The sequence below is a fragment of the Pipistrellus hanaki genome, assembly GCF_964339955.1.
Source record: "Pipistrellus hanaki genome assembly, chromosome: 8".
NCBI classification, from domain to species: Eukaryota; Metazoa; Chordata; class Mammalia; order Chiroptera; family Vespertilionidae; genus Pipistrellus; species Pipistrellus hanaki.
The window spans coordinates 13,464,733-13,492,546 of record NC_140510.1 but is presented as its reverse complement, the minus strand read 5'-3'; the positions used below and the strand labels follow the sequence as shown (position 1 = coordinate 13,492,546).

General features: G+C 35.1%; 1 protein-coding gene across 5 annotated transcripts in view; it reads left to right on the top strand.

The window, feature by feature from the left end:
- Positions 1–27,814, top strand: part of DPP10 (dipeptidyl peptidase like 10) — a 613,760-nt gene that overhangs the window by 145,991 nt on the left and 439,955 nt on the right. For all 5 annotated transcript variants that reach the window (XM_084892516.1, XM_084892515.1, XM_084892519.1 and 2 more), the window contains one exon: positions 19,919–20,014. In XM_084892516.1, coding sequence (XP_084748642.1) covers positions 19,919–20,014 — 96 coding nt within the window. The remainder of the gene's footprint in view (positions 1–19,918; positions 20,015–27,814) is intronic.

Here is a 27,814-nt window from a genome sequence, read left to right as displayed (position 1 = left end):
ACTCAATGTTTTGGTCTGTTCTTCCATAGTACTTCTCTTTGTGTAAGATTATTCCTCTGAGTGTAAACTCTAGAAAATTGGAATCAGGAAAACTGGACCTGGGAAACATCCCTACTTACATGGATGACTGTGCCTTGAATCTGGGCATCACAATTTAGCTTTTGCTTGGGGTGTAGAATATCTCTGATCCTAGACTCACAGCTTAACTTGCTTTTTCTAGGGAATCATATAGTTATACTAGAGTCCTGTACACAAAATTTGTGCATGGTTACGTCTGTCCCCAGGCCTGGTCTGCAATCAGGACTATCTTCCCTGGCTGCCAGCAGCTGGCCCCGCCCCCTGCCACCACCATTCCTGGTTCCCCATTTGCCATTGGGTGATTGGAGCCTGCTGGCTAGGGAAGGGACTGAGGATTAGCAACTCTCTACCTCCCCCCTCCCCCCACCTCACTCACTCTCTCTGTCCCCCATTGCTGGTCACCCTCTGTCTGTGGGGTGACGGGTGGGATGGGGGCCTTGGCCAGGTGCTGCCTGCATCTGCTGCATCTGCTGCCACCACCACCACCACCGACCCCCCCCCCCCCCCCCCCCCCCCCCGGGTTCTCCATTTGCCATTGGGTGATAGAAGCCTGCCTGACGGGGAAAGGGAATGAGAGGCGATCACGGCCTGTGGGCTAGAGGCAGCTTCTGTGTTGAGCATCTGCCCCTGGTGGTCAGTGCATGTTATAGTGACCGGTCATTCCACTGTTTGATCAGTTTGCATATTATCCTTTTATTGTAAAAGATAATATTAGGGGAACAAGAATGAGGAATTTACTTTTTTATCAATTACAGTTCACCACTTAGAAGTTCTAGTTACTCAAATTACCTTATCTCCCCATCACATTCATTATGTTTTTTTCCTCTGACACAAAATATGCTGCTGATAACAATTTTGTTAAAATGAAAGTCAAATATGATGAAATTATCCATTTTAAAGTAAACAATTCAGCAGCATGTTGCACTCTGTGTGCAACCACTCTATCCACTTACTGAGATCACATCCCATTATCTCTCCCCTCAGGACCTGCACAGAGAATTCTCTGCCCAGAAAAAGCCACCCAAAGTTCTTTAAAAACCACTAACTCCAGTCACTGTGCTGGAGCCAACTGGGGCTCAGCCACCTGGTGTGCGGATGATGGAATAAATTCTTAATTCCTCACCTTTCTGGCCTTGTGCCTTCCTCCTTCAGCAACCTAACAATTAGCATTTGTTATTCTTTAAATATTTGATAGAATTCACAAGTGAAACCACCTGCTCTTGAATATTTTTGGAAGGTTTTTATTATTATTATTAATGATTCAATTTATTTTCTTGTTATAAGTCTGTTCTGATTTTCTATTTCTTCTTGAATTACTTTGGTAGTTTGTACTTCTAGAAATGTGCCCAATTTATTTAGGTTATCTTATTTGTTGACATGCTATTGTTCATAGATTTCTCTCAAAATCCATTTTTATTTCTGTAAGATTTTTTAGTAATGCTCCTAGTTACATATCTGATTATTTGCATCTTCTTTCACTTTTATCTTCACAAGTTTGTCAAATTTGTCGATCTTTTCAACTTTTTATCTTGTTGATTCTCTCTATTGTTTTTCTATTCTCTATTTCATTTATTATTAACATTTATTATTTTATTTTTTTAGCTAACTTTCAGTTAGTTTGTCCTTTTTAAAAAAAAAATTTACATGAGCCAAGACCGGTTTGGCTCAATGGATAGAGCGTCGGCTTGGGAACTGAAGGGTCCTGGGTTCGATTCCGGTCCAGGGCATGTACCTTGGTTGCCGGCATATCCCCAGTAAGGGGTGTGCAAGAGGCAGCTGATCGATGACTCTCTCTCATCGATGTTTCTAACTCTCTATCTCTCTCCCTTCCTTTCTGTACAAAATCAATAAAATATATTTTAAAAAAATTTTTACATAATAGTTTAGGTTATTCAGTTGAAATAATAATTTTTAATGATGTTTAAATCTATATATATATGTTTTCACTGCATACCACAAGTTTTGATTGGCTGTACAGGGTTGGGCAAAAGTAGGTGCACAGTTATGAGTATGTGAAACATAGATTTATTATTTTATTATTTATAATAATTATATTATTGTAATATAACTATAAGCATGCTTTGTCCCACCCCTGATTTTTTTAATTTATCATACATGCAGTAAAGAATGGAATAACTAGTATGATTTGGTGTCCAAATGATGACTATAAGGTGTCTGCAGTTTCATCCACCATTGGTTTGTACTAATACTGAAAATTTTAACCCAGTGTAAAAGAGTAGTATCATTTAAAAAAGTACTATTATTAGTACAATTTTTACTTTTAAGCCCTAATTTAAAAAAAATATATTTTATTGATTTTTTACAGAGAGAAAGGGAGAGAGGATAAAGAGCTAGAAACATCAGTGAGAGAGAAACATCAACCAGCTGCCTCCTGCACACTGCCTACTGGGGATGTGCCCGCAACCAAGGTACATGCCCTTGACAGGAATCTAACCCGGGACCTTTCAGTCCGAAGACTGACGATCTATCCACTGAGCCAAAACGGTTTTGGCTAAGCCCTAAATTTACCATCTTTCCATGAACAAAACTCTGCAGACCTCTGTTGTAAGTTATAAAATATATGATACACAAAATTTGCTCATGGTAATGTGATTGAAACAAATAGTATGCCTGAGAAAGCAGCTTAAACATGGCTATGTAAAAGCTCAAAGGATCAAGTAGGGCCATACTACTTATCACCCCAGTGTGTGTGTGTGTGTATGTGTGTGTGTGTGTGTGTGTGTGTGTGTGTGTGAGAGAGAGAGAGAGAGAGAGAGAGAGAGAGAGAGAGAGAGAGAGAGAGATTGTCTAATTTTCCTTCTCAGAATATGTAAAACCTTTGTGTAAGTACATTTCTCATTTTTAGGTTTTCTACTGAAACTCAGGAGATTTAATTTGAATAAAGGTCTAGAAAGAGGTTTGAAAATGATTAGCATGTTTGAATAATTGACTCTTGACTAATTAAGTCTATGAGAAAATTTTAAAGTTCTGATTTATTTATTTAAATGATGACAAGTTTTAGGTAGAATTTAATAAGCCCTTCAGAACCCAAAAATGCAGTTCTTATTTGATGAGCACTCAGAGTCTCTTCTGAAAACAAGGGGGACTAGTACAAACTGTAACAGAAATTAGGGGATCTTAGAAATGCCAGCTGCTTTATTATGTTGTGTGTGCTTGTGTGTGTGTGTGTGTGTGTGTGTGTGTTCGTGTGTGTGCACACACGCATGCTCTCCGCTGTGTATGCAGAGTGCTTTAGTATAATTCTGTATGAAGAAGTCAAACATGCTAAAAAAGAGCTGTTCTCTGTTCTGGTTGAAAAGCACTAACCACATAACCTGCATCTTTCCCCTCTGATCCTGAGAGGGCTTGTTAGAGTCCCCAGATCACAGCTGGAAATAGTGTGATTTCCACGGAAGCCTTCTCTTTGTAAATGAGGAAAATTATGCCTAAATGGACTGAGAGATCTAGCCTAGGGCATATATGCGGCTTAACGGTTGCCTTAGGACTAGTATCTGACCCCCTAACTAATTGCTGTTACTGCAACATTACTGCATGTTCCTGTTTGAGAATAGAGAATGGGAGAACAGGTTCATAGCTTTGTGTCGGGAAACTATGGGAAGATGAATGCACTGCAGGAGGCATATTACTTGGAACTTGTATTTTAGTATTTCATATTTAATGTAAGTTTTCTGAATATTGCCTCCATGTTTGGTGAAGAAATGGGCTGCTTGAAGTGTCCTCCATTGACAAGACTGATTTATAATTTATTTTTTGTGAGATTCACATTTTTCACCTTAAATTCAATCTGGTCAAATGCCCTTCCTTAAAAAAAGATACTTATGGGTGAACGCTTTCATTAACTCTAAGAAGCAACTCAATAATTTGCTTCTTGTAGGGTAAAACCAGAACATAATGGAAATGTTTTGGCTAAAGGGAACAACTCTGAAAGAGATGAATATTCCAAAAGAACAAAAAAACAATTTTTTTGTGATTCTGTAATTGTAAAATTCAAAGATGTTTCATAAAGACCTATATATTTTAATACATTGTAATGTTTTAATAATAATAATAATAATAATAATAATAATAATGACTGTGTCTGACATTTAGTGAGCGGAGTACTTTGTCTAATGACCTAATTATTTTTATATATGTCCTAACTTATTGTATTTTTATTCTTTAAATCCTCATCAATGATATTTTTCCATTGATGTCTAGAGAAAGTGGAAAGGAGGAAGGGAGGGAAAGTTGGGGGGCAGAGGGAAGACAGAGAGAGGGAGAAAGAGATTGGTTGCCTCCCTCATGCCCCCCAGGGATCAAACCTGCAACCTGGACTTGACCAGGAATTGAACCTGTGACCCTTTAGTGCACAGGCTGACATTCTAAGTATATGAGCCATGGCATACCAGGTCATGTCTTGTGTCTTGTTTTTTTGTTTAATATTTTCATTGATTTCAAAAAGGAATGAAAGAGGGAGAGAGCGCTAGAAACATCAATGAAGAGAGAGAATCATTGATCAGCTGCCTCCTGCACACCCTGCACTGGGGATGGAGCCTGCAACCTGGGCATGTGCCCTGACTGAAATTGAACCATGACCTCCTGGTCCATAGGTTGGTGCTTAACCTCTGAGCCATGTTGGCTGGCTTGTTTTTCTGCTCAATAATATTTACTTTTACTTCTCAAATTTGGATTACAAACCAAGTAATTTCTTAACTGGTAAATAGTAAATGTTTGCTTACTGTTTATGTGACAAATTAGGAAACATTCAAAAGAACTTGGGATTATTTTACATCTAATTAGAGGCCTGGTGCATGAAATTCGTGCATGGGGGTGTGTGTCCCTCAGTTTAGCCTGTACCCTCTCCAATCTGGGACTCCTTAAGGGACATCCCTCTCATAATCCAGGACTGCTGACTCCCAATTGCCTTCCCCTTCAGACCTGGTCACCCCCAACTTCCCTTCCCTGCAGACGTTGTCCCCCTCCCTGCAACTGCCCTCCTCTGCTGGCCTGGTCTCCCTTAACTCCCCACAACTGCCCTCCCCTGCAGGCCATCTTTTGGTGGCCATCTTGTGTCCACATGGGGGCACCCATCTTTGACCACATGGGGGTGGCCATCTTGTATCTTGGTGTGATGGTCACATATGCATATTACTTTTTTATTAGATAGGATTTGAGATAACATCAATGTTGGCCCTATTTAGGCTGCTGTAAAGTGTTTCAACATCCTAGTGAAAGAAAATAAATGGGGAAAAATGGAAAATAAAAGGGAAATTAATGCGTCAGCTGTTAAGTAGTAAAATATAACTTAAAGGTTTTTCTGTTGAATGGTAGGGAAATACACAAACAAGTAAAATAGAGACAACAAAGCAGACAGCTCTGGTATGTGTGTGTGTGTATGTGTGTGTGTGTGTGTGTGTGTGTGTGTGTGTGTGTTTGGGGGGGTGTTGGGAGGGGTAAAGAGATTGAGCAAAAAAGATAAAAAGAGAACTCATGAACATGAATAACAGTGTGGTGATTGCTGAGGGTGGTGAGGTGGATAGAGGTGGAAGAGGGCACAGAGGGTATAAAAGGTGATGGAAAAAATTAAATAATATATTCTGGAATGTAGCCATGACAGCTATGATTTCCATTCTATATTTTCAACTAGTTACCCATATTCAATGTTTAAATTGGAAATGCACTAGAGGGCTGAGTCTGTACTGACACTAAACATGGAAAATAAGAGGAACTATTAATAATAAATTGGATTTAAACAAGGCAGTGGAAATGAAGATGGTGGTGCTTTGGGCATCCAGGCAAAGGAGGGAGTCACCTGAGCAGAAAAGGGAAATGGCTTGGTTCTTCTTGTGGGAAGGTTTGAGAAGATGAATGCACTAGTTAGTTTTTATATTTATTTGTTACTGTTTTAGCAGGAAATTATTTCAAATAGGATTATAATTAAAAGAAATACTTCTGAACATCTGATGTCAAGAGTAAACTAGATGAAAAGTATCACAATTAGTTTTAGAAAAGACAAACCAAGAATTGAATGTCTTAGTCATTATTCAAGTCAGTACCCAAGAGTATTCTCTTTTCTTTTAAGATTATGGAGCTAACTTATTTCAAAGGATCACTTAAAAAGACAGTGGGATTTTTTTTGGAGAAAAACCAGATATAGTAATGGCAGTCTATGATCTTAAGTTACAGACTGTTACTCTTAGAACAGAGTAAAGAACATGGAAGGAATTAGTTAATTTCAGTTCTGGTAGTACACTTGTGTATCGAAAACTAAATGTTTTAGCTAAGGTTCTATATCTTGCAACTGTTTAACAAATGATTCCTCGGCTTCAATTTCTATAAATACTTGTGATTATTGTTGTGCTATGCATCTCATTGGATTTTTTTGTGCTGCTATTCATAATTAAAACCATAATCATGAAGTCCTGCTTGATTAACAAATATGTCTCCTTTTAATAGCAACTATTAATATTCATTCTGTTCTCAGGCTTTCGCACTTACACACTTCAGAAAGGTAACTTACATTTCATTATAAAGTGACTGGAGATACGTTACTCAGTAGCTTATCGGTAAAGAGTAAGGTCTATGGGAGGTGAATATTAAATTTGAGATATATTTTGTCGGTATTATGGAACAAGTAACAATTTAAGAATTTCTTTCTCTGAAGATTTCTCAGAAAGAAGCTTTAGATGAGGGATCATCTCTTTAAATTATTTACAACCTAATGCCAGTTTTCTTCTGCGCTACCTTCTCATGTTTCAACATGAGTTGTTGGGATAAATTTGTGATAACCCAGGATTCTCTGTTTGATAAGTGTAGCCTTGGAGTTAAAATATAGAGAAAATGATGTATCAACTGTATCAAACAGTGGGATTCCAAAATAAGTTAATTTCCTGAGTAATCAGGTGGTAATGTGTGTCATACATGTTCTAATACTAAGTAGTGTGCATCTATGATCGGAGGGTACATTTGGACTTGTAGGCTGGCATGTCCTAGGTAATTTTCTCTAGGAAAACAAACCAAACTCCCCACATTTTAATGAATGCTGCAGCACTACTCTGTTTTAGAAAAGAGAAGGTTGTGGCGATGTGCATTCATTGGCCATTTGGAGCAGAATGGGGTGCTAATAAGGTCTGGAGAGGGAACCCTGAAGAGTATACTTTTGTTTAAATGAAGGATTCTCTGGCTAGCCTCATTAAAACCATTCTTAACATATCATTTATAAAACTATATATTGTCTCTTCTGAAAAAGATGCCATTAAAGAGAATGGTGAATGGTGAAGGAGAACATTCTGAGAGACAGTATAGCTTGATTTGTCAGGGAGCTATCGGTTACAGTTTCAGTCCTGACTCTTACTAACCATCTGACCTTTGTCAGATGATATTTAACTTTGCTGATCCTATGTTGTTTTTTTCCTGTGAAATAAAGATACTAATATCCAGTAGGGTTTTTTTGTTTTGTTTTGTTTTGTTTTGTTTTTTTGGGGGGGAGGCGGGACATTTGGAAAAGAGAGACTTGATTACAATGGATAAACGCCCAAAAAGATTATGATGAGACTTGTAGATAAAGGGCTGGAGGGGATAAAAGCCAGCCTAGGAGGCTAGTAAAAGAGAAGCTTAAATATTCATTATATGGAGAAGAAAGAAGTCTTTATTCTAGGACTGAAAAATTCAAGAGACCTCAGGGATTGGCCTAACAGCTAAAGAAAATTAAAGAGAAGAACAAAGGAAAAAGAAAAAAAGGAATGAGGTATAAAGTTCACTCTCAGTAATGAATGAAGGCAAAGAAATGGATCCTTAGGTTACATATATTTCTCTTTCCAATTATTGTTTAAAGAGCATATTTAATTATAGTAATTACTTTTATGGGTTAGTTTTAAAATAAGTTCTAGGGACAAATGAGATAAAATAAAAATCCTTATTAAATAATTCCAGATAACATAATATAAAATAAAAGTTTGAAAATATTTAATAAAAATATTAAATTAAAATGTGGCTCTGTGGATTGAGCATGTGCCAATAGTTTAGATTCCCAGTCAGGGCACATGCCCTGGTTGCAGGCTCCATCCCCAGAGGGGGTGTGCTTTCACATCAATGTTTATATATCTCCCTTAGTCTCTAAAATAAATAAAAACATAACTTTAAAAAATATTGAAATGTTAAATAACCAATAAAATATAAAGTGGAAAAATCTTGGGTCATATAATTTCATTCATCAAAATAGATAAAAATATTTAAGTAACCACTTAGCATATTAATCTAGCAGTATAAAATAATAATAATAATTCACCACAAGCAGTTGGATTTTGTTATATAAATAGAGGGCAGAAATTTCATGTATACAATTCTTATGTCAACACATTAGAGAGGGAAATATGTTTATATAAAAGAGGCTCAAAGTGTATCATTATAGCAATAATTTCAAATAAAAATTCTAAGTGACACAGAAATAAAACAAATTACATAAGCATGATAATGATTCCTTTCTAAAAATGTGAAAAATTTTTTTTATTAAATAATGAAATAGTAAAGATGCTGCCATATTAGAAGAAAATAGACTCTTATTATTATTCAACATTTGTTCAATATTTAATCTAATAGAATAATTCACCAAAATGAAATAAATGCTATTCAGCAATTGGTGCTGGAGCAATTGGATATTTAGTAGGCATTAAAATAAGATAAAATATGGACCTATGATTAACCCTTACTCTATTATATACAAAAGGTAACACAAAACAGATCAAGGACTCATATGTAAAATATAAAATTTGATCATTTTTGAAAAAAAATAGGATAAAATCTTCAGGACAGAGAATTACATGGAAGCCTTTTTTTATTTTTCTTTTGCTATCAAAAGGATGATTTATGCAAGGAAGATTTGATAAACTGGACCTCATCAATGTTAATTTTTTTTTTCTCTGTAAAAGTCTTTTTTAAGAGGATAAAAAGATGAGGTGGAGATTTTGAGGAGATTTTAAGTTGAAATATATGAGAGATTTTTTTTGTATCTTGAATACATATAGACCTCTCCAGGCTAAGAAGGTAAACATGCACAAATGAAAACAATTTAATTAACAAAGTGGCAAATGACCCAAACAGACTTTCGACTGAGAATGTACAGATCACAAATAAGCATATTAAATTATGTTCATGAACTACTAGAGAGATGGAAATTAAAACCACAATGGAATATCATCACACAAATACCAGAATAGCTAACTTTAAACACACACACACACACACACACACACACACACACACACACATACACACACACACACACACACCAAATATGACTAGAATGAAGAGAAAGTGGGTTACTTATACATTGCTGGTGAGAATGTTAAATGGTACAACCACTCTAGAAAAGCATTTAACACTTTCTTACAAAACTAACAATGTGCTTATCATGTGACCCAGCAATTGCATACTTTGGCATTTATCCCAAAGAAATCTATATAAAATATTTATAGCAGGTTTATTCATAATAACCCCAAACTGCAAATGTTAACCCAGAAGTCCTTCAACAGTGCATGGATCAAAAAACTGCTTAATTAATCCCCTGAGATACTACCTATCAGTAATAAAGGAACAGAGTATCCATACACTCAACAGCTAAGACGGACTTCAAAGAGGATGATACTATTTGAGAAATGCCAATTTCAAAGGTCAAATATTGTATGATTTTATTTATATACTGTGCTGAAATTTACAAAATAATTAGATGAAAAGTAAATGAGTGGTTGCGGAGGACTGTAGAGGGAGGCTGTGGTAGTAAAAAGGCAGCACGGAGGAATCTGATGGTGGGACTTTTCGTATCCTCGCTGGTGCTGGTCACATGGTTTACAAGTGCATGGAGCTACACACACATACATACTCATATGTGTTTAAATAAACATGTAAAATAGGGGAAATCTGAATGAAGTTGATTATCAACATCAACGGTTTGTATAACATGATTATTCAGGAGATTAACTGTGATTGAGGGAAACTGGATGAAGGGTATACAGGATCTCTCTCACACTGTATGTGAGTTTGCAATTATCTGAATAGTTTATTCCTTGTGTATATAATATTTTATTATATACATACACAAATTGTTTGAACTTTGGAAAAGAAAGAATAGAAAACATTTTATTTATTTACTTCTTAATTGTTTAAAGTATTACATATGTCTCCTTTTGGCACAATTGACCCTCCCTACCCTCCCTCTCCCCGCCCCACCAACCACTCCCACCCCTCAGGACAAGCCCCCACTACCCCAGGGTCTGAATCCATTGGTTATACTAATATGCTAATATGCATGCTAATATACAAGTCCTTTGGTTGATCTCTAACCCCTCTCCCTCTCACTTGCCTTCTCTCTGAGGTTAGATGGTCTGTTCAGTGTTATCTTGTCCTAGATCAGTGTTTCCCAAACTTCTCTCATGATGAGAATCACCTGGTGGAGTTGTTAAAACACAGATTCCTGAATCCCAACTAAGAAGTGCTAAACTAGAATTTTTGGGAACATATAGGTAAAATTGTATACTTAACTAGTGCTCTAAGACAGATTTTATATACAGAGCACTAAGTTAGGTATGCAATTTTACCTATATGTTCTCAAAAATTCTAGTTTAGCACTTCTTAGTTGGGATTCAGGAATCTGTGTTTTAACAACTCCACCAGGTGATTCTCATCATGAGAGAAGTTTGGGAAACACTGTCCTAGATCTTCTTTTATTCATCAGTTGTTCATTATAACCCACATATGAATGAGATCATGTGATATTTATCTATCTCTGAATGACTTACTTCGCTTAGCATAATGCTCTTCAACAGTTCCATCTGCTGTTGCAAATGGTAGAAGTTCCTTCTTTTTATAGAGGCTTAATATTCCACTGTGTAGATGTACCACAGTTTTCTAATTCACTCATCCGCTGATGGGCACTTAGGCTGTTTCCCAATCTTAGCTATGGTAAATTGTGCTGCTATGAACACAGGGGTGCTTCTATCCTTTCTGATTGGTGTTTCTGGTTTCTTGGGATATATTCCTAGAAGTGGGATTACTGGGTCAAATGAGAGTTCCAGTTTTAACTTTTTGAGGAAACTCTATACTGTTTTCTAGTGACTGCCCAGTCTGCATTCCCACCAGCAATGCACTAGGGTTCCTTTTTCTCCACATCCTCTCTAGCACTTGTCATTTGTTGACTTGTTTATGTGAGCCAATCTGACAGGTGTGAGATGGAACCTCATTGTTGTTTTTATTTACCTCTCAGATGATTAGTGACTTTGAGCATATCTTCATATATCCATTGACCTTCTGTATGTCTTCTTTAAGTCTGTTTTAAGTCCTTTGCCCATTTTTTGATTGGGTTGTTTATCTTCTTTTGTTAATCTGTATAAGTTCCCTGTAAATGTTGGAGATTAAACCCTTATTGGAGATAGCATTGGAAAATACGTTCCCCCATGCAGTGGCCTTTCTTATTGTTTTGTTGATGGTTTCTTTTGCTGTGTGGAAGCTTTTAATTTTGATGTAGTCCCATTTGTTTATTTTCTCCTTAGTTTTCATTGTCCTAGGAGAGGTGTTGGTACATATATTGCTATGACATATGTCTGATATTTTGCTGCCTATGGAGTCTAAGATTTTTATGATTTCTCATCATTTAAGTCCTTTAACCATTTTGAGTTTGTTTTTGTGTATAGTGTTAGTTGGTAATCTAGTTTCATTTTTTTTGCCTGTATCTGACCAATTTTCCCAGCACCAGTTATTGAAGACACTGTCTTGACTCCATTCTATTTTCTTGCCTCCTTTGTCTAATATTAATTGGGCATAATAGCTTGGGTTGATTTCTGGGTTTTCTGTTCTGTTCCATTGGTCTACTAGTGTATGTCTGTTCTTTGCCAGTACCAGGCAGTTTTGAGAACAGTGGATTGGTAATATAGTTTGATATCTGGTATTGTGATCCTTCCAACTTTGTTCTTTTTTCTCATGATTGTGGCTATTCAGGATCTTTTTTTATTCCAGTTGAATTTTTGGAGAGTTTGTTCTAGGTCTGTGAAATACGCCATTGATATTTTAATGGGGATTGCATTGAACCCATAAATTGCTTTGGGTAATATGGACATTTTAATGATGTTGATGTTTTCAACCTATGAACATGGTATGTTCTTCCATTTGTTTATGTGTTCCTCTATCTCTTCTTTTCAATGCCCTGTAGTTTTCTGAGTACAGGTCTTTTACGTCCTTCATTAAGTTTATTCCTAGGTATCTTTTTTTTTTTTTTTTTTGGTGAAATGGTAAATGGGATTTTTTTTTTTTTTTGAGTTCTCTTTCTGTAAGTTCATCATTGGTGTACAAAAAAGCCATAGATTTCAGAGTGTTAATTTTGTATCCTGCTACATTGCCACATTCATTTATTAAGGCTAGTAGTGTTTTATTGATTGTTTGTTTGTTTGTTTTTATGAAGTCTTTGTTAGTTTTTATGAAGTCTTTGGGATTTTCTATGTACAATATCATGTCATCTGTGAATAATGACAGTTTTACTTCTTCTTTTCCAATTGGATGCCTTTTATTTCTTATTCTAGCCTTTCTAATGTAATGCTGGATCTGATTTGCTAGAATTTTGTTGTAGATTTTAGCATCTATGTTCACCAAGGATATTGGCCTGAAGCTCTCTTTTTTTGTGTGGTGTCTTTATCTGGTTTGGGGATTAGAATAATGCTGGCTTCATAGAAAGAGCTTGAAAATGTGCCTTCCTCTTGAATGTTTAGAAATAGTCTGAAGAGAGTAGGTTTTAGTTCTTATTTGAATGATTGATAGAACTCTCCTTTCAATTGTCCAGATCAGAGCTTTTGTTTGTTGGAAGATTTTTGGTTACTGCTTCAATATCTTTGGTAGTTATCAGCCTATTCAGGGTTTTTTTTATTATTCTTTCCGATTAAGTTTGGAAGCTTATATATATTTTTTAAAAATGTATCCATTTCTTCTAGGTTGTCAAGTTTGTTGGAATAGAATTGTTCATAGTATTTTTTCATAATCCTTTGTATTTCGGTGAGATCAGTTGTTACTTCACCTCTTTCATTTCAGATTTTATTTATTTGGGTCCTCTCTCTTTGCTTCTTGGTGAGCCTAACTAGAGGTCATCAATAGTGTTTATTCGTTCAATGAACAAGCTCTTCGTTTTATTAATATTTTTGTCTCTATATCATTTATTTTTGCTTTGATCTTTATTATTTTCTTCCTTTGACTTATCCTGGGCTTTTCTTTTTGCTCTTTTTCTAATTCTTTAAGTTGTAGGGTTAGAAAATTTATTACCATTTTTTCTTTTTTTTTTCTTTTAAGGTAGTCCTATAGAGTTATGAACTTTCCTCTCAGGACTGCATTCGCTGTGTCCCATAGGTTTTGGATTGTTGTGTTTTCATTGTCATTTGTTACCAGGATGCTTTTTGTTTATTCTTTGATTTCTTTGGTAAACCAATCATTGTTTAATAGCTTGCTATTTGGCCTCCAAGTGTTTGACTTTTTTCACTGTTTTTTATTGTAGTTGATTTCTAATGTTATGCCATTGTGATCTGAGAAGATGCTGATATGATGTCTATGTTCTTGCATTTGAAGAAACTTTGCCTGAGTCCCAATATGTGTCCCAAACTTTGAAAATGTCCCATGTGCACTTGAGAATAATGTATATTCTGTAGCTTTGGGATGAAATGTTATGAATAAATCAATTAATTCCATCTGATCTAGTGAGTCATTTAGGATTGGTGTTTCTTTGCTGATATTTGTTTAAATGACTTATCCAAAGGTGTCAATGGGGTATTAAAGTGCCCTATTATCACTGTATTGCTGTCAATCTTTCCCTTGATATTTCCAGATTTGTTTATGCATTTGGGTGCTCCTGTATTGGGTGCATATATGTTTATCAGAGTTACATCCTCTTGTTTAATTCCTTCATTTAGTATTATGATGTGGCCTTCCTTATTTCTTGTTATGGCCTTCACTTTGAGATCTACTTTGTCAGATATAAGTATTGCTACTCCATATTTTTTTTTTCACCTGAAAAAACTTAATTATGATGGTTGGTCTTTTGGGTTTCATTAAGACTGTACCTAATAGGATAAAGTAAAGGATATACATGTAATATTGAAGATTGAATATTATTAATGTCCATAAAATAAGCGGAATAAGTAGTTCTAAATGTGAAATTTTAATATTATAAAACATCTTCAGTTTTTAAATCTACTGTGTATATATTGTGCTATTTTATAAAATTATTGATTTACTGAGTTGAAATATTATTTCAAAGCTCAAATAAAAGTTTGAATGTTTGAGAATTACTGAAATGTAATTTGAAAATTTATTTGAAAACTAGAGGCCTGGTGCACGAATTCATGCACCAGTAGGGTGCCTTCACCTGGCCTGTGGGATTGGACTGAAATTGGCTCTCCAACATCCTCAAAGGGGTATATACGTGTATATATGTATGTATGTGTATATACACACACACGCACACACACACATATACATACACACACACATATATAAATCTATCTATTCATCTATATATATATTCATACACATATACACACACACATACACACTGAGTGGCCAGATTATTATGCAATGATCTCTGAATGCATAATAATCTGACCACTTACTGTGTGTGTATGTGTGTGTGTGTGTGTGTGTGTATCTGTCTAAAATATATTAATATATATATATATATATATATATATATATATATTAAACAAAATACATGGAATTATCTCAAAACAAAAATTGAAAGAGAAATAAATGCATGGATATTTATTTATAATATATAAAGTTAACTTTTCAGTTCAATTAGGCTCATTTATGTAATAGATAAATTTTGTTTGTTTTTTAATATATTTTATTGATTTTTTATAGAGAGGAAAGGAGAGAGATAGAGAGTTAGAAACATCGATGAGAGAGAATCATCGATTAGCTGCCTCCTACACAACCCTTTCTGGGGATGTGCCCACAACCAAGGCACATGCCCTTGACCTAAATTGAACCTGGGACCCCTCAATCTGCAGGCCGACGCTCTATCCCCTGAGCCAAACCGGTTTCAGCTGTAATAGAATGTTTTAAAATAATATCTCCCACTGATTTAATGTTAGACTCACATTTATGTATTTAGGTAAATGTATTTCAAATAGAGATGGTAAATATAATTCTCTAAGAATTGAAGGGTTTGTCTACTCATCACTCATCTACTGATGGGCTTGGGCTGTTTCTGGAACTTAGCTATTAGAAATTGCACTGCTATGAAGATAGGGGTGCTTATATTTCTTCTGATTAATGTTTTGGGGGTTTTTTTGGAGATATTCCTACAAGTGGGATCACTAGGTCAAATGGCAGTTCCATTTTTATTTTTTTAAGGAAATTCCATATTGTTTACCATAGTATGGATTTTCTTATACTTTTTTTTGCATCAGTCTGCATTCCCAACTGCAGTACACTCGGGTTCCCTTTTCTCCACATCCTCAACAACACTTGATGCTAGCCTTTCTGACAGATGTGAGGTGATACCTCATTGTCATGTTAATTTGCATATCTGATAATTAGTGACTTTGACCATTTTTTTATAAGTCTCTTGGCCATAAAAAAAAATAGTGGTACATTTACATAATTGAATACTATTTGATCATAAGAAAGAAGCATGGAGAAACCTGGAGAGTATTATGCTAAGTTAAATAAGCCAGTCAGCGAAAAACAAGTACCACATGATCTCACTTAAATGTGGAATCTACTGAAAAAAATAAACTCATGAACAAAAGTAGTCTGGGGTATGAATACATGGGACAGACTGAATTTCATAGGGCACATGTGTCAAACACAAGGTCCGCGGGCCAAATCCAGCCCGCCAGGCCTTGCAATGTGGCCCGCACCGCGCTGTCATCACTGCACTACGCTGTCAGTTTATGACATTGTCAGTTTATGACTGTTCAGTAAACCATTCGGCCCGCGATTTAGGCTGGATTTTAGATTTTGGCCCCTTCTCTGATTGAGTTCGACACCCCTATCATAGGGGGTGGAGAGAGTTTAACCAAAGAACATATATGCACAATAGAGGCCCAGTACATGAAAATTCATGCACTGGAGCCAGGGATCCCTCAGCCCAACCTACCCCCTCTCACAGTCCAGGAGCCCTCAGGGGTGGGAGGCAACCCAGCCATCAGGGTAAGGTGATGTCCCCATCACCCTCTGCTGCTGCCACTGCCAGCAGTGCAAACCACGGTCAGCCCTAGTTACCTACCCTGTTTCCCCGAAAATAAGACAGTGTCTTATATTAATTTTTGCTCCCAAAGATGCGCTAGGTCTTATTTTCAGGGGATGTCTTATTTTTCCATGAAGAAGAATATGGTACACATTTATTGTTAAATGAAAATAAAGGAAATTTATTACCTGTATATGGTACGGTAGTATGGTAGTTGTCAACACAAACCAGACAAACTGTGAATCCTACAGTATCAAGAATTTACTCATTTATTCAATGACAATCATATCATCATCTTCTGGAACATCATCATAACAATCCAATTCCTGAACTTCCTGGTGAATTTCTTGTGACTCCATTTCTTTCAGAATCAGTGGACCAAATCTCTCATGTTTAGCTTACGGGGGCCTTATTTTTGTGGGATGCCTTATATTTCACTCGGAAACCTGTAAGTAGGTCTTATTTTCAGAGGATGTCTTATTTTCGGGGAAACACTGTAAGGCTCGGGCAGCCCGGGTTAGCCACCATCCAAGGCTTGCCTACACTTGAGTCGGCCTTGGGTGTTTGGGGGACTGAGGGGACTAGGATACTCCCGAGGCAGGCGTGCAGAGTGACCAGGCAAACCTAGGGATGGGCCCAAGCTTGCTATGCCCCTGCCACCTCGGTGGGACTGAGGAGACTGGGCACCACCATATTGTGGGTGTGACAGTCAATTAGCATATCCCCTTCTTATTGGCTGTGGGTACTGCCATCTTTATGATGGCATGAGGGTCAATTAGCATATTCCCTCTTTTTTAGGTAGGTATGCATTATCCATGGACACATAATAGTTCAATGAAGGTCTGGAAGCAGAGTAGAGGTCAATGGGGGAAAGGGGAGCATTTGTAATCCTTTCAACAATAAAGTTAATTTTTAAAGAAAGATGGAGAATTAATGGTACATTATATATAATCTTGGAAAATTTAAGTTTTGAATCATTTGTTCTTATTGAGACATCTCATAGAATAAGTATATATCTGAAACCCTAATAAAATTAGCTCATTTGACTAAAATCCCAAACTCCTATGACAGACGGTGAATTGTAGAACTAAGGCTTCTTTGGTTTGTCAAAAAAAAAAATTACTCATGATTTTATCTAACATGCTGCTTCTCCTTTCTTTTCTGGGAAGTCCAGGTAATTTAACTTGAAAGAAAAAAAAATCATAGACTTTATTTTTGAAAGAGATTGTGTTCACAGAAAAATTGAGCTGAAGTTACCGAGATTATTCCATTTGCCCCTTACCCTCACACAAGGGAAGACCTCCTCCCCCATTGTGGACATCCCACACTAGAGTTATATATTTGTTATGATTGATGACTCTACATCGACACATCATTATCTGCCAAGGTCGATACCTTACGTTAGCGTTCACTCTTGCTGTTGTATTTTCTGTAGGTTTGGACAAATATATCATGACATGTATTACTATTATAATCACTAATATTGTTAATATCTTCATATTTGCCCTTTTAGAATGTCATGAAGTTGGAGTTATGTAACCTTTTTAAGTTGGTTTCTTTCATTTAATAATGTACATTTAAGGTCCCCCCATGTCTTTCCCTGGTTGATAACTCATTTATTTTTATTAATTCAGAGCAGTGCATTGTCTAGATCTACCATAGTTGATAGCATTCACCTATTGAAGGAAATATTGTTTGCTTCCACATTTTGACAATCATGATAAAGCCTATCTAAATACCCATCTGCAGGTTTTTGTGTTATCATAAGTTTTCAACTCATTTGGATAAAGACTGAGTTCACTTGGTGGCTTATACACCTACTTTTGTAACAAATCACCCAACTGTCTTCCAAAGTATTTGTACTATTTTTTATCACCAATAGCAATAGATGAGAGTTAGTCATTTTATTTTTATCTGCTGGTAAGTCCTTTTTAAGTTGCTTTTGCAAGATTTTTCCTTCCTTTCTCTGCTCGTCTAGCACTCTGTATCCTTAAGCTGACATGAATCATGTTCTTTCATGCTTTGCCAGTTGAAACCCAAAGAGCAAAGCATAGATACATCTCCATCACCTTGCAATTCTTCACTCAATAGCTTGAAAATTAACTGTTCCAGTATTTGTTCAAAGAATAAAGAAAGTTCAAATTTTGGTGTGTCAGACTGTCAAAGGGAGCATTATGTTTTGCAAATCTATATATAATCACAAGGTCTTTTACTAGGCTTGGAATCAAACAATTCACACTATTACCACTGGTAATATTTCTTTATTTGCTTCTTGGCGATATTTTTTTTTTTTGGATGGTTAAATACATGGTTGATTCATGTTAAAGGAAACTGCATTTGAAGTTATTGATTCTTTGGCCCAGCTTTTCAGCTGGAAGAAACAAAGCGCTTGTTGTAATAAGTTCTGAACCTTCTAAAAACAATAACTAATAAGGTTTGTATGTACCTTTGACATTTCATTTTCAACCAGAGTGAAGGTCAGAAATGAAAGGGCACAAATATGCTTTCATACAGTAAATAAACAATGCTATTATTTGTCAAAGAAAATGGAATACTGCTAACTTGTTCATAGCTTCTTACTATCTAAAAGTGAGTTTGCTATGCCTAATTTTGGTAATTGAATTATATTGTCCTTGCATGTACTAGAATTCGGAATTTAAAAAGGGGGTACACCTAGTTTATATGTCAAGGACTAATGTAAATTGTGCTTTTTGTTAATACTCTGGCATTGCATTATTTGAATGTTTATATTTAACTCTTAGATTGACTTATTATTTGTTCGCTGGTATTTATTTGATGGAACTTGTTATTATTCTGTTAATTTGATTAACTTTCTTCTTAGACTGGACGTTTTCTTAATATATATTTAATGTCCTCAACTCTCTCATATTTGGTATTTATAATAATATAAATTTATTATTAAAGAGAATATGTTAAAGAGTGATTTTAGAAAGTAACTGGCAGGATTATGAACAGTGAAAAATATACCCTTAAAAGCACAATACACAATGGGAATTTTAAGTGCTTTCTTTTCATACTATATATATCAATACATAACAAGGGGTTGTTCTATTAAATTTGTACTAGATCAAGGCGATTTTAATGTTAAAAATAATTTAATATGTTGAAAAATATTATGAAATACACAAGCTTCAAATACCAAAACCCATGTATAAATGATTACTTTATATTGTCATCTATTTAACACTAGAGGCCCAGTGCATGAAATTCGTGCACTTGGGGGAAAGTCCCTGGCCTGCACCCTTTCACAGTACGGGACTCCTGGAGGATGTCTGACTGATGGCTTAGGACCACTAACCTATCAATCGGACATCCTTAGCACTACGCTTTGTTCGCCAGCCTTGAGCCCGGATTCTGGCTGAGCTGCGCTCCCTCAGTGGGAGTTCACTGAGCACCAGGGGGCAGCTCCTGCATTGAGTGTCTGCCCTCTGGTGGTCAGTGCACATCATAGTGACTGGTCATTCCACCATTCGGTCATTTGCATTTTAGCCTTTTATCATTTAGGATATTTTTGAAGCAAAGTATTTCAACTTTTATGATTCATTCATTTAAAAAATTGACATGTAGTAAGTTCCTAATCTGAGATTTACTTCATTTCAGATGAACTTACAAATTCATCAGAAACCAGGTTGTCCTTGGATGATCTCTTCAAGGATGACTTCATGCTGCATGATCCAGAAGCCCGATGGATCAATGGTATGTGTGTGCCTTTTGTGTGTGATGTTTATTGAGCTCTATATAATTATAGTCTAAGCAAATAATGCTATTTGAAGTTAGTATTCAAATCAACATCATTCTTCCGAAGATTGCATATACTATTTAATCAGTATCTTGGCTCATGTGAGAAAACCAATTCCTAAGATAGGTCATCAATAGAAATATCCTCCACAGATTAGATCAATTGTTTGGTATTTATGGTTCCCTCATGGTCATTATTAGCCATTTCACATTAAATGTGTCACATCTCTAGCATTTTTCTAGATTATTCTTCTTGGTGTAAAGTATGGATTTTGAGAGACTTCATATGTATATGCTTCAAATGTGGCCAATAAATTAGTTTCTTTCCCTTCTTGGTGGCTTTTCTTTTTAATCCTAAGTACTGCAAACTAGAGAGACTCTTTCCAAACTTGAAATGACTGAGAAATCATGTGGAAATGTATTGCACTTAGTCGTTTTCTGCCCTGGCAAAGAAACCACCTCAGTTTTCCTTAGTAATTTCAGATTTTATTTTCAAAGACTTTTAAAAAGCATTTAGATTTTTAAAGAAACAACCAAAAGTAAGATCACTGGTTCCATGGTTTCTCTTTTTGGAAGGTGATGGGGAAAGTGAATGGGTTATCCAGTCAGAAGAAATGTGTTGGCGAATAGAAAGTAAAGTTTTCATTCCTTGAATATTCCAATTTGCCTGACCATACTAATCTCTGTAGTCAGATCGCAGTTCATCTTTGTCCTTCAATTTATTTAGACATATCTTTGCTTGTTTTCAAGGCATAGAGAAGATTATTTATGGTAAATAAAATAAGCTTTGCCCTTTAGGTAATAATGATTACCTCACTCAGTGTCCTTTCTTTTCTAATATCCTAATTAAGTGCTTGTATACCTGAAAATTAAATGGTAATTTATGGGAACAATAAAATGAAAGGAAGTTAATTCATTAAGGCAGAGACCAAATCATACTGTTTAGTTCACATTGATAAGTTTTTGGAGTTCACCTGGCACTCAAGATGTGTCTTTGAATAAATTAATGCATTTCACTGAAGTTCTGTGTTATTTTTCAAGAACTTAGTTTCAATTGAAATCAGTTGGGAGATGAGTATATATCATGGTGATGGTATTATGCAGTGATTTTCAACCAGTGTGCTGCAAGAATTTTTAAAATATGCAGTACCTGACTATTCAGTCAGGGGCACTGAGCTCTTTTTCCTTAGATTATCAAATTTAAAAAATGGCAACAGCTAATGCAACAATAGCCATCCTGGGTAAATAAATCAAAATATACCTATATTTTTTGTGATATCAGCAAATTATATATATATATGTATTGGTGTGCTGCAGAATTATTTTAATTAATTTATAATGAAAAAGCTTGAATTTTCTGCTATTATAAATTAAGATAATTTAATTAATTTATTTTTATATTTTTATTTGAATCATTTACAAATTAAGGACTTGCCATATTCTTGTCTTTCCACCATGATTATTTCAGATGAATACTATAACTAAAGGAAGCTAATAAAAATGAGGTATTATTACCATTACCAAACATTCTTCTAATACACAGATCTCTCACAAATCATTCTAATGTGCTGTGATAATTCTGTAAGTCATCTTTTTATTTGTTAGCACTTATTTTCTATTAGAGAAGAGGACAACAACATTGTGAAAAAATGTGTTATTAGATTGGAATTGCTAAATGACATTTTGTTTTAGTCACCAAGATTTTGGACAAGCGTTAGAAATTTGTCGTCTTTGACTTTGGAAAGCAAGCGAAAATAATCATGGGCCTTATCTCCCTTCTCAGGTTAACTTGGATTATTTAAAGAGTCATTCACTCCTGTGTATAACGACACTTTGATATTGAAATGCCAAAGGACTAGATGGATATTTAAATAGTGAACTGCATGCTAAATTAAACCATTTTATTACTTAGGGCACACATTCTTACATTCCACTTTAACTCTTCACAAGATACCAAAATCATATATTTGGAGTTAATCATTTTAAACTTTAATAAAAAAATAATTTTATTCTTCACTATTGGTACACTTAATCTTGAGAAACATCCTAGGACAATGCTGCAGTGTTACTATTATATTCTAGCTAAAACATAAGCTATAATATTTATTTTTAAATTTGTGATAAAAAGAACCCTTTAGCCCGGCTGATGTGACTCAGGGGCTTAGTGTCAGCCTATGAACAGGTCACTGGTTCAATTCTTGGTCAGGGCACTTGCCTGAGTTGTGGGCTCAAGCCCCAGTAGTGGGTGTGTGGGAGGCAGCAGATCAGTGATTCTCGCCCTCTTCCTTTCTCTCTGGAAGCAGTAAAAATATTTTAGAAACACACCTTTAAACTGGCTTAAATAGAACCTGAGCTCTCAGAGGCTATGTAAATACCCCTGAAGAAATCTACTCGCTGCCAGGAGACTGTGTGCACTGCGCTGCTTTTCCAGTAAGAGAGTAGATTGTGCTTCTTCATTCCTCTTACTCCACCCAGATCACTCTCCTAGCAACCACTAGATACTTGGCCTATTTACTGGTTCCTCATGTGGCCAGGAAACACAATGGGAACTATATGAAAAGAACGTGTTACCTTGACCTCATTATCAGATTGTATCTAAATATAAAATTTGATTTTTTTTCTGTACTCTCATGAGGTATCTTGCCAGGCTCTCTTGATAAGTACGTCTCCTGAAGAAGTCTAAGTTAAGCTCATTTAGAATCTTCATTTAGTCTTGGAGGTCACCACAGGTAGATGGGAGTGCAGCAATGTCGTTTCTTATGCTGGTTCTCAAATAAAATAACTGCGTGTCATTGCAGCCTTTGACGGCTACTCATGTTCATGGTTAGCTTAACATCTGCCTTCCCCCATGTCTGCTCATAAGCTTGAATCTACATTTTTATAGCATCTTTTTTTCTAGTGGTGTCACCTTGAAACCTAGAAATCCATCTTCCTTAAAATTATTCATCTCCCCACATACATTTTTATTGAATTTATTGGGGTGACATTGGTTCACAAAACCATATAGGTTTCAAGTTTACAACTTAACAAAACTCCATCTGCACACGGCATCATGTGTCTAACACCCAAAGCAAAGTCATTGTCTGTCCCCATTTATCTTCCCTTTGCCCACTTCCACCTGCCCCCATCGACTGCATGTGTGCGCATGTGTTTGCTGCATCATTTTACCTCCTTTCATCCAGCCCCCAACCCCTTACTCTGACAGCTGTCAGTCTGTTCCGTGTATCTATGCCTGTTTCTATTTTGTCAGTTTATTTTGTTTATTAGATTCCACATATAAGTGAGATCATATGGTATTTGTCTTTCTCTTTCTGACTTATTTCACTTAGCATATATTCAAATTATTGTTTTATTTGTAAATTTAAATCATTTATAAGGAAATGTTTTTAAGGTTCTAGTTTGTCTTAAAATGATAATATTTATAATAAACACCATGTACAGTATGGGAGAGTATTTACCCATAAAATTGAGTGTTAACATTTGAGAGAGAAAAGTTTTCAGAAAAAGAATATTTTTATGTTTTAGACAAATAATGATTACTTTAAAGTATTTAAAGGGAGTTGGAAATAGAAAACAAACTTCAGGATAGGTAAACTTTCATATGGCAACCTACTTTGTGAAAAGAAGACTATATTTTGATTTTTAAAATTAGGAATTCAGCAAGAAAAGTATATATATGCACACACATATACTTTTAGACACAGACAAAAGTGTGGTGATAGGCACAGGGCCAGAGGCAAAGGAAGGGACAATGGGGATGTAAAGAGACTTTAGTTGGGGCAATGGGCAAGGGATGCCATGTGCAGATGATGTTTGTTGAGTTGTAACACTTGAAACTTATATGATTTTGTGAACCAATGTCACCCAATACATTCAATTAAAAATCAACTGAGAAAAATAAAATAAAATAAAATAAATCATTTTTAACTTATACTAAAGAGAGAGAAAAAAAGAGTCTGAGTAAGAGAGATGAAAGAGCTATGCTTAGAGTTAATTAACAAGAATTACTGAGTTGCAGCTACAATACAGGGTTTTGTATACTTTAAGTGGAAATCTGTCACCATTTGAAAGGTTTGTAGTAAAATAAATGGTGTTCTCATAGCTGTAATAAATTGTACAAAATTATGGTTGGTTTGCTTTTGTTGGCCCAGGATCTGGGTTTGTCAGAACAAATGTTGATTTAGTGGACACTTGACATTGACATCTATTTTTCCATCTATGTGTCCACCTATCTTTTATTCAACATGTGTTTATTGAACATAGCGAAAAGATTCTAGATATGAGGATATAAAGATGAATAGATGCAGTCCTTTCATTAAAGGGAATGATGAATATAAAGGTTCTTCCCCCCATTGTGCACAGTATTTTTATGCTTACCTATGGGTTAAAGGAGTGAATTAGTAATCAAAGGCTGTGATGGCATAGGAAATAAACTTAAGTAGAGAGTTGCAAAAAAATATTGAACCAAGACTACAATGAGATTTGATTAACTTTCTTTTCTCCAGAATCAAAAACATGTCTCCATCTCCTTTATCTCTCTCTTCACTATGATGGAGGACACACACTTCCACATTTTGTTTATTGAACTTCTTTTTATTATATTTTCTTTTTCTTTTTTTGATATAGACTTTACTTCTATACATTTATAGTCATGACTAATATAGGCATGGTCCACTGACATGGTAAAAGGAAATATAATTATGGTACCTATAGAATTTAGAAACTTATTAGAAATAATAGACCTGAAATAGTTAGACAACAATTGGGTGACACATTTTTCAATTATCATTTTGTTTTTAATACATTGGAACTGTAAGCAATCAGTTTGAGTTAAGAATAATTGAGTAGTCTTTATGGAAGAAATGATGTTCAGTTTCACCATAGTGGTCAGAGGAACCTAGCAGAAAGAAGGGGATATCATTGAGAGAAAAGGATGTATTAGGACAGAGTCATATGAATTAGCATAGCATGTAAGGATGACTAAGAAAAATGCTGTTTGTGTGCATGTGTGTAAAATTAATGGTGAAAAAGTTGAACAACTCAGTATTGGCATATAATTAGGATATTAATACTTATTTATTTTACTGTCCTTGTTATCTTTAAATCTCCTTTAGCAGATTCACCTTTTTATTATATCCTAATTTGACAGAAAAATTTGAAGTTGCTTCCATGATTGTCAGCTATTTTTTTTTTTCCTTAGGATTAAATGGGAAATACTGGTGTTAGGAACTTCACTTTACATGTTTGTAGTAGGACAGGATTCACATTTACTTTTCAACATATGTTATTATTTGCATTTCTTTGAAAACTCTTGTTTGAGAGGCTGGTGGGCACTAATTGTTTGTTATGAGTAAGTTATGTTACAAAAAGTCTTTGTTCACTTTCCAATCATGTCAATAATTAGCTCAGGCCAGAGTCTAGGTCTTTCATATTCAATGTTTGGAGCGGGGGGGGGGGGGGGGGGGGCGGGGGGGGGCGGCGGGGACTGGAGTACAGGGAATATCTAAAGTGAATTTTATTGTGTTGTAATCAAACTAACATTTACCAGTGTTTACAAATTATTTAATAGAAGCATGACTATGGAATAAGGAAACAAATATTAAGGAAAAGACAGGTAATAAGATAAATTCTTTTATCATCTTCAACTGTTTGAATTTGACTAGAATTCTTAGCCAATTGTGAGAAAATATAATTATTTTATATCATTGATTGTAACTGTAAAAAAAAAAAAGATTTGTGTAGGTAACCATAATAATGAACAAATATTTACATATTAAGCTTATAACACAAATTACTTTGCTTGAGTTATGTTTTTTTGTGTGTGTATATATTTTTTCTTTCTGATAGACTAATTTTACCTAATCAGGTTGTTCATGTAGTTAGTTTAAATGGCCTGTTGAGATAGTTAGATAAAACACAATCAACTAATTCAATTTTTACATTGAATAAATAAGTACTAATCATGTAGGTACATTTAAGGAAATCTTTAGGTAGAAGAATTGTTATTGATAATATTTTTTATTATTAAGTGGCTAAGATTCTTTTTTTAAAAAATATATTTTATTGATTTTTAACAGAAAGAAAGGGAGAGAGATAGAGAGCTAGAAACGTCGATGAGAGAGAGAAACATCAACCAGCTGCCTCTTGCACCCCCTACCTGGGATGTGCCAGCAAACAAGGTACATGCCCTTGACCGGAATCGAACCTTTCAGTCTGCAGACTGACGCTCTACCACTGAGCCAAACTGGCTTCAGCTAAGATTCTTAATGGTAAGTCATTTCATGCACAAGGATTTAGTCAACTAAAATTTTCACCCTGTTCATAGTGGTTAGTGCATGTGTTCATAGAGGCACACACCATAGTAGATGAAGCAGATTTAATTCTACTTATTTTCTATATTTATCTGATGAGAATTATATAATCTTTCCATCGTACTCTAGAGATGCAAAATAATGAAGTAATAGCTGCCTTCATCAATTCATTATTATTGTTATTTATTAAATAAATATTATGTTTGGGAGGCATGTAATAGTTACCAGGATCTCAGCTTTGCATTTTGTTTCATTATATCTAATGCTTAAGTAAAGATATGTTCATTTTATAAATGGATTCAAGTTTACACAGCTAGAAGGAGACAGAATTAGACATATTATGTTACTTTCCTGAAATGAGCATAGTAAATGTAAACACATATAAAAGAAGGAAAACAATATTAAGAGAAAGACAAATAACAGGAAGAGACAGTAATCAAAATTTTAGATATAAATTAAGTATATGCTATATAATTAATGTAGGAAAAATGAGATTCCTCAAATCAATTGGTGCAAGAACTCTGAAATAAGAGCCCACAGAACTAGAATTTATGACCTAGTGTGGAATAGAAAACAGAGTATTTACCAGCATTCAGGAATCCCAGCTTAATAGGTGAATATTCACCATGGGAAAACCTCATCACTTTCCTGAACCTCAGATCCCTAATCTGCATAATTAGAGGGTTTGACTGAATGACACAGGAGACCAATCCTGTTTTCTTAATTTAGGAATAATCCAAATTTGAGTAATGTAGAAAAATAGGCCATAAAGCAAATGACAATATGGCTAACAGATAACATCATAGCACCTGGTAGTAGTGGAATTTGGGGAATTTTATTATTTGTAAGTACTATTAATATCAGTATTTCACAGTTCTCTGTTATCACTTTCAAAACTTGATTCTACTCTTTTCGACTTCTAACAGACTTGCTAAATGACATGACTGAAATTGACAATTCAGCTTATGTTGCTAAGTGAGATGCAAACTTTTTTTCCTCAGCCCTAATGATTTAGTGCACTTGATTGCCCTACACACATTTTTATGATTTAAACTGTTAATTATGCATTGTTTCAAATGAGAACTGAGAGTAATTGAAAGTATGGAAAGTCTGAGAAGGGAATATTCTTTTATGTAACTTTTTAATGGAACTTTGTTCATTAAGCATAAAAAATGGAAGGAACAGTATAAGGAACCTCCAAGTAATTATCACCAATTTGTGAATGATGACTGATATCTTATGAATCTTGTTCATATAATGATACACATAAAAGTGTGGAATTACAAGAATAGGAACAGCTAAAGGAATACACCTATTTCAAGCAGAGAGAAGAATAGAATGGTTATTAGAGAGGTGGTCAAAGGGAAGATTCTATGCTGATTATAGCTGGTTTCCAGATTGGGTTAATACTATTTAACATAGTTTACCATTAAGAGGTATGTAAAGA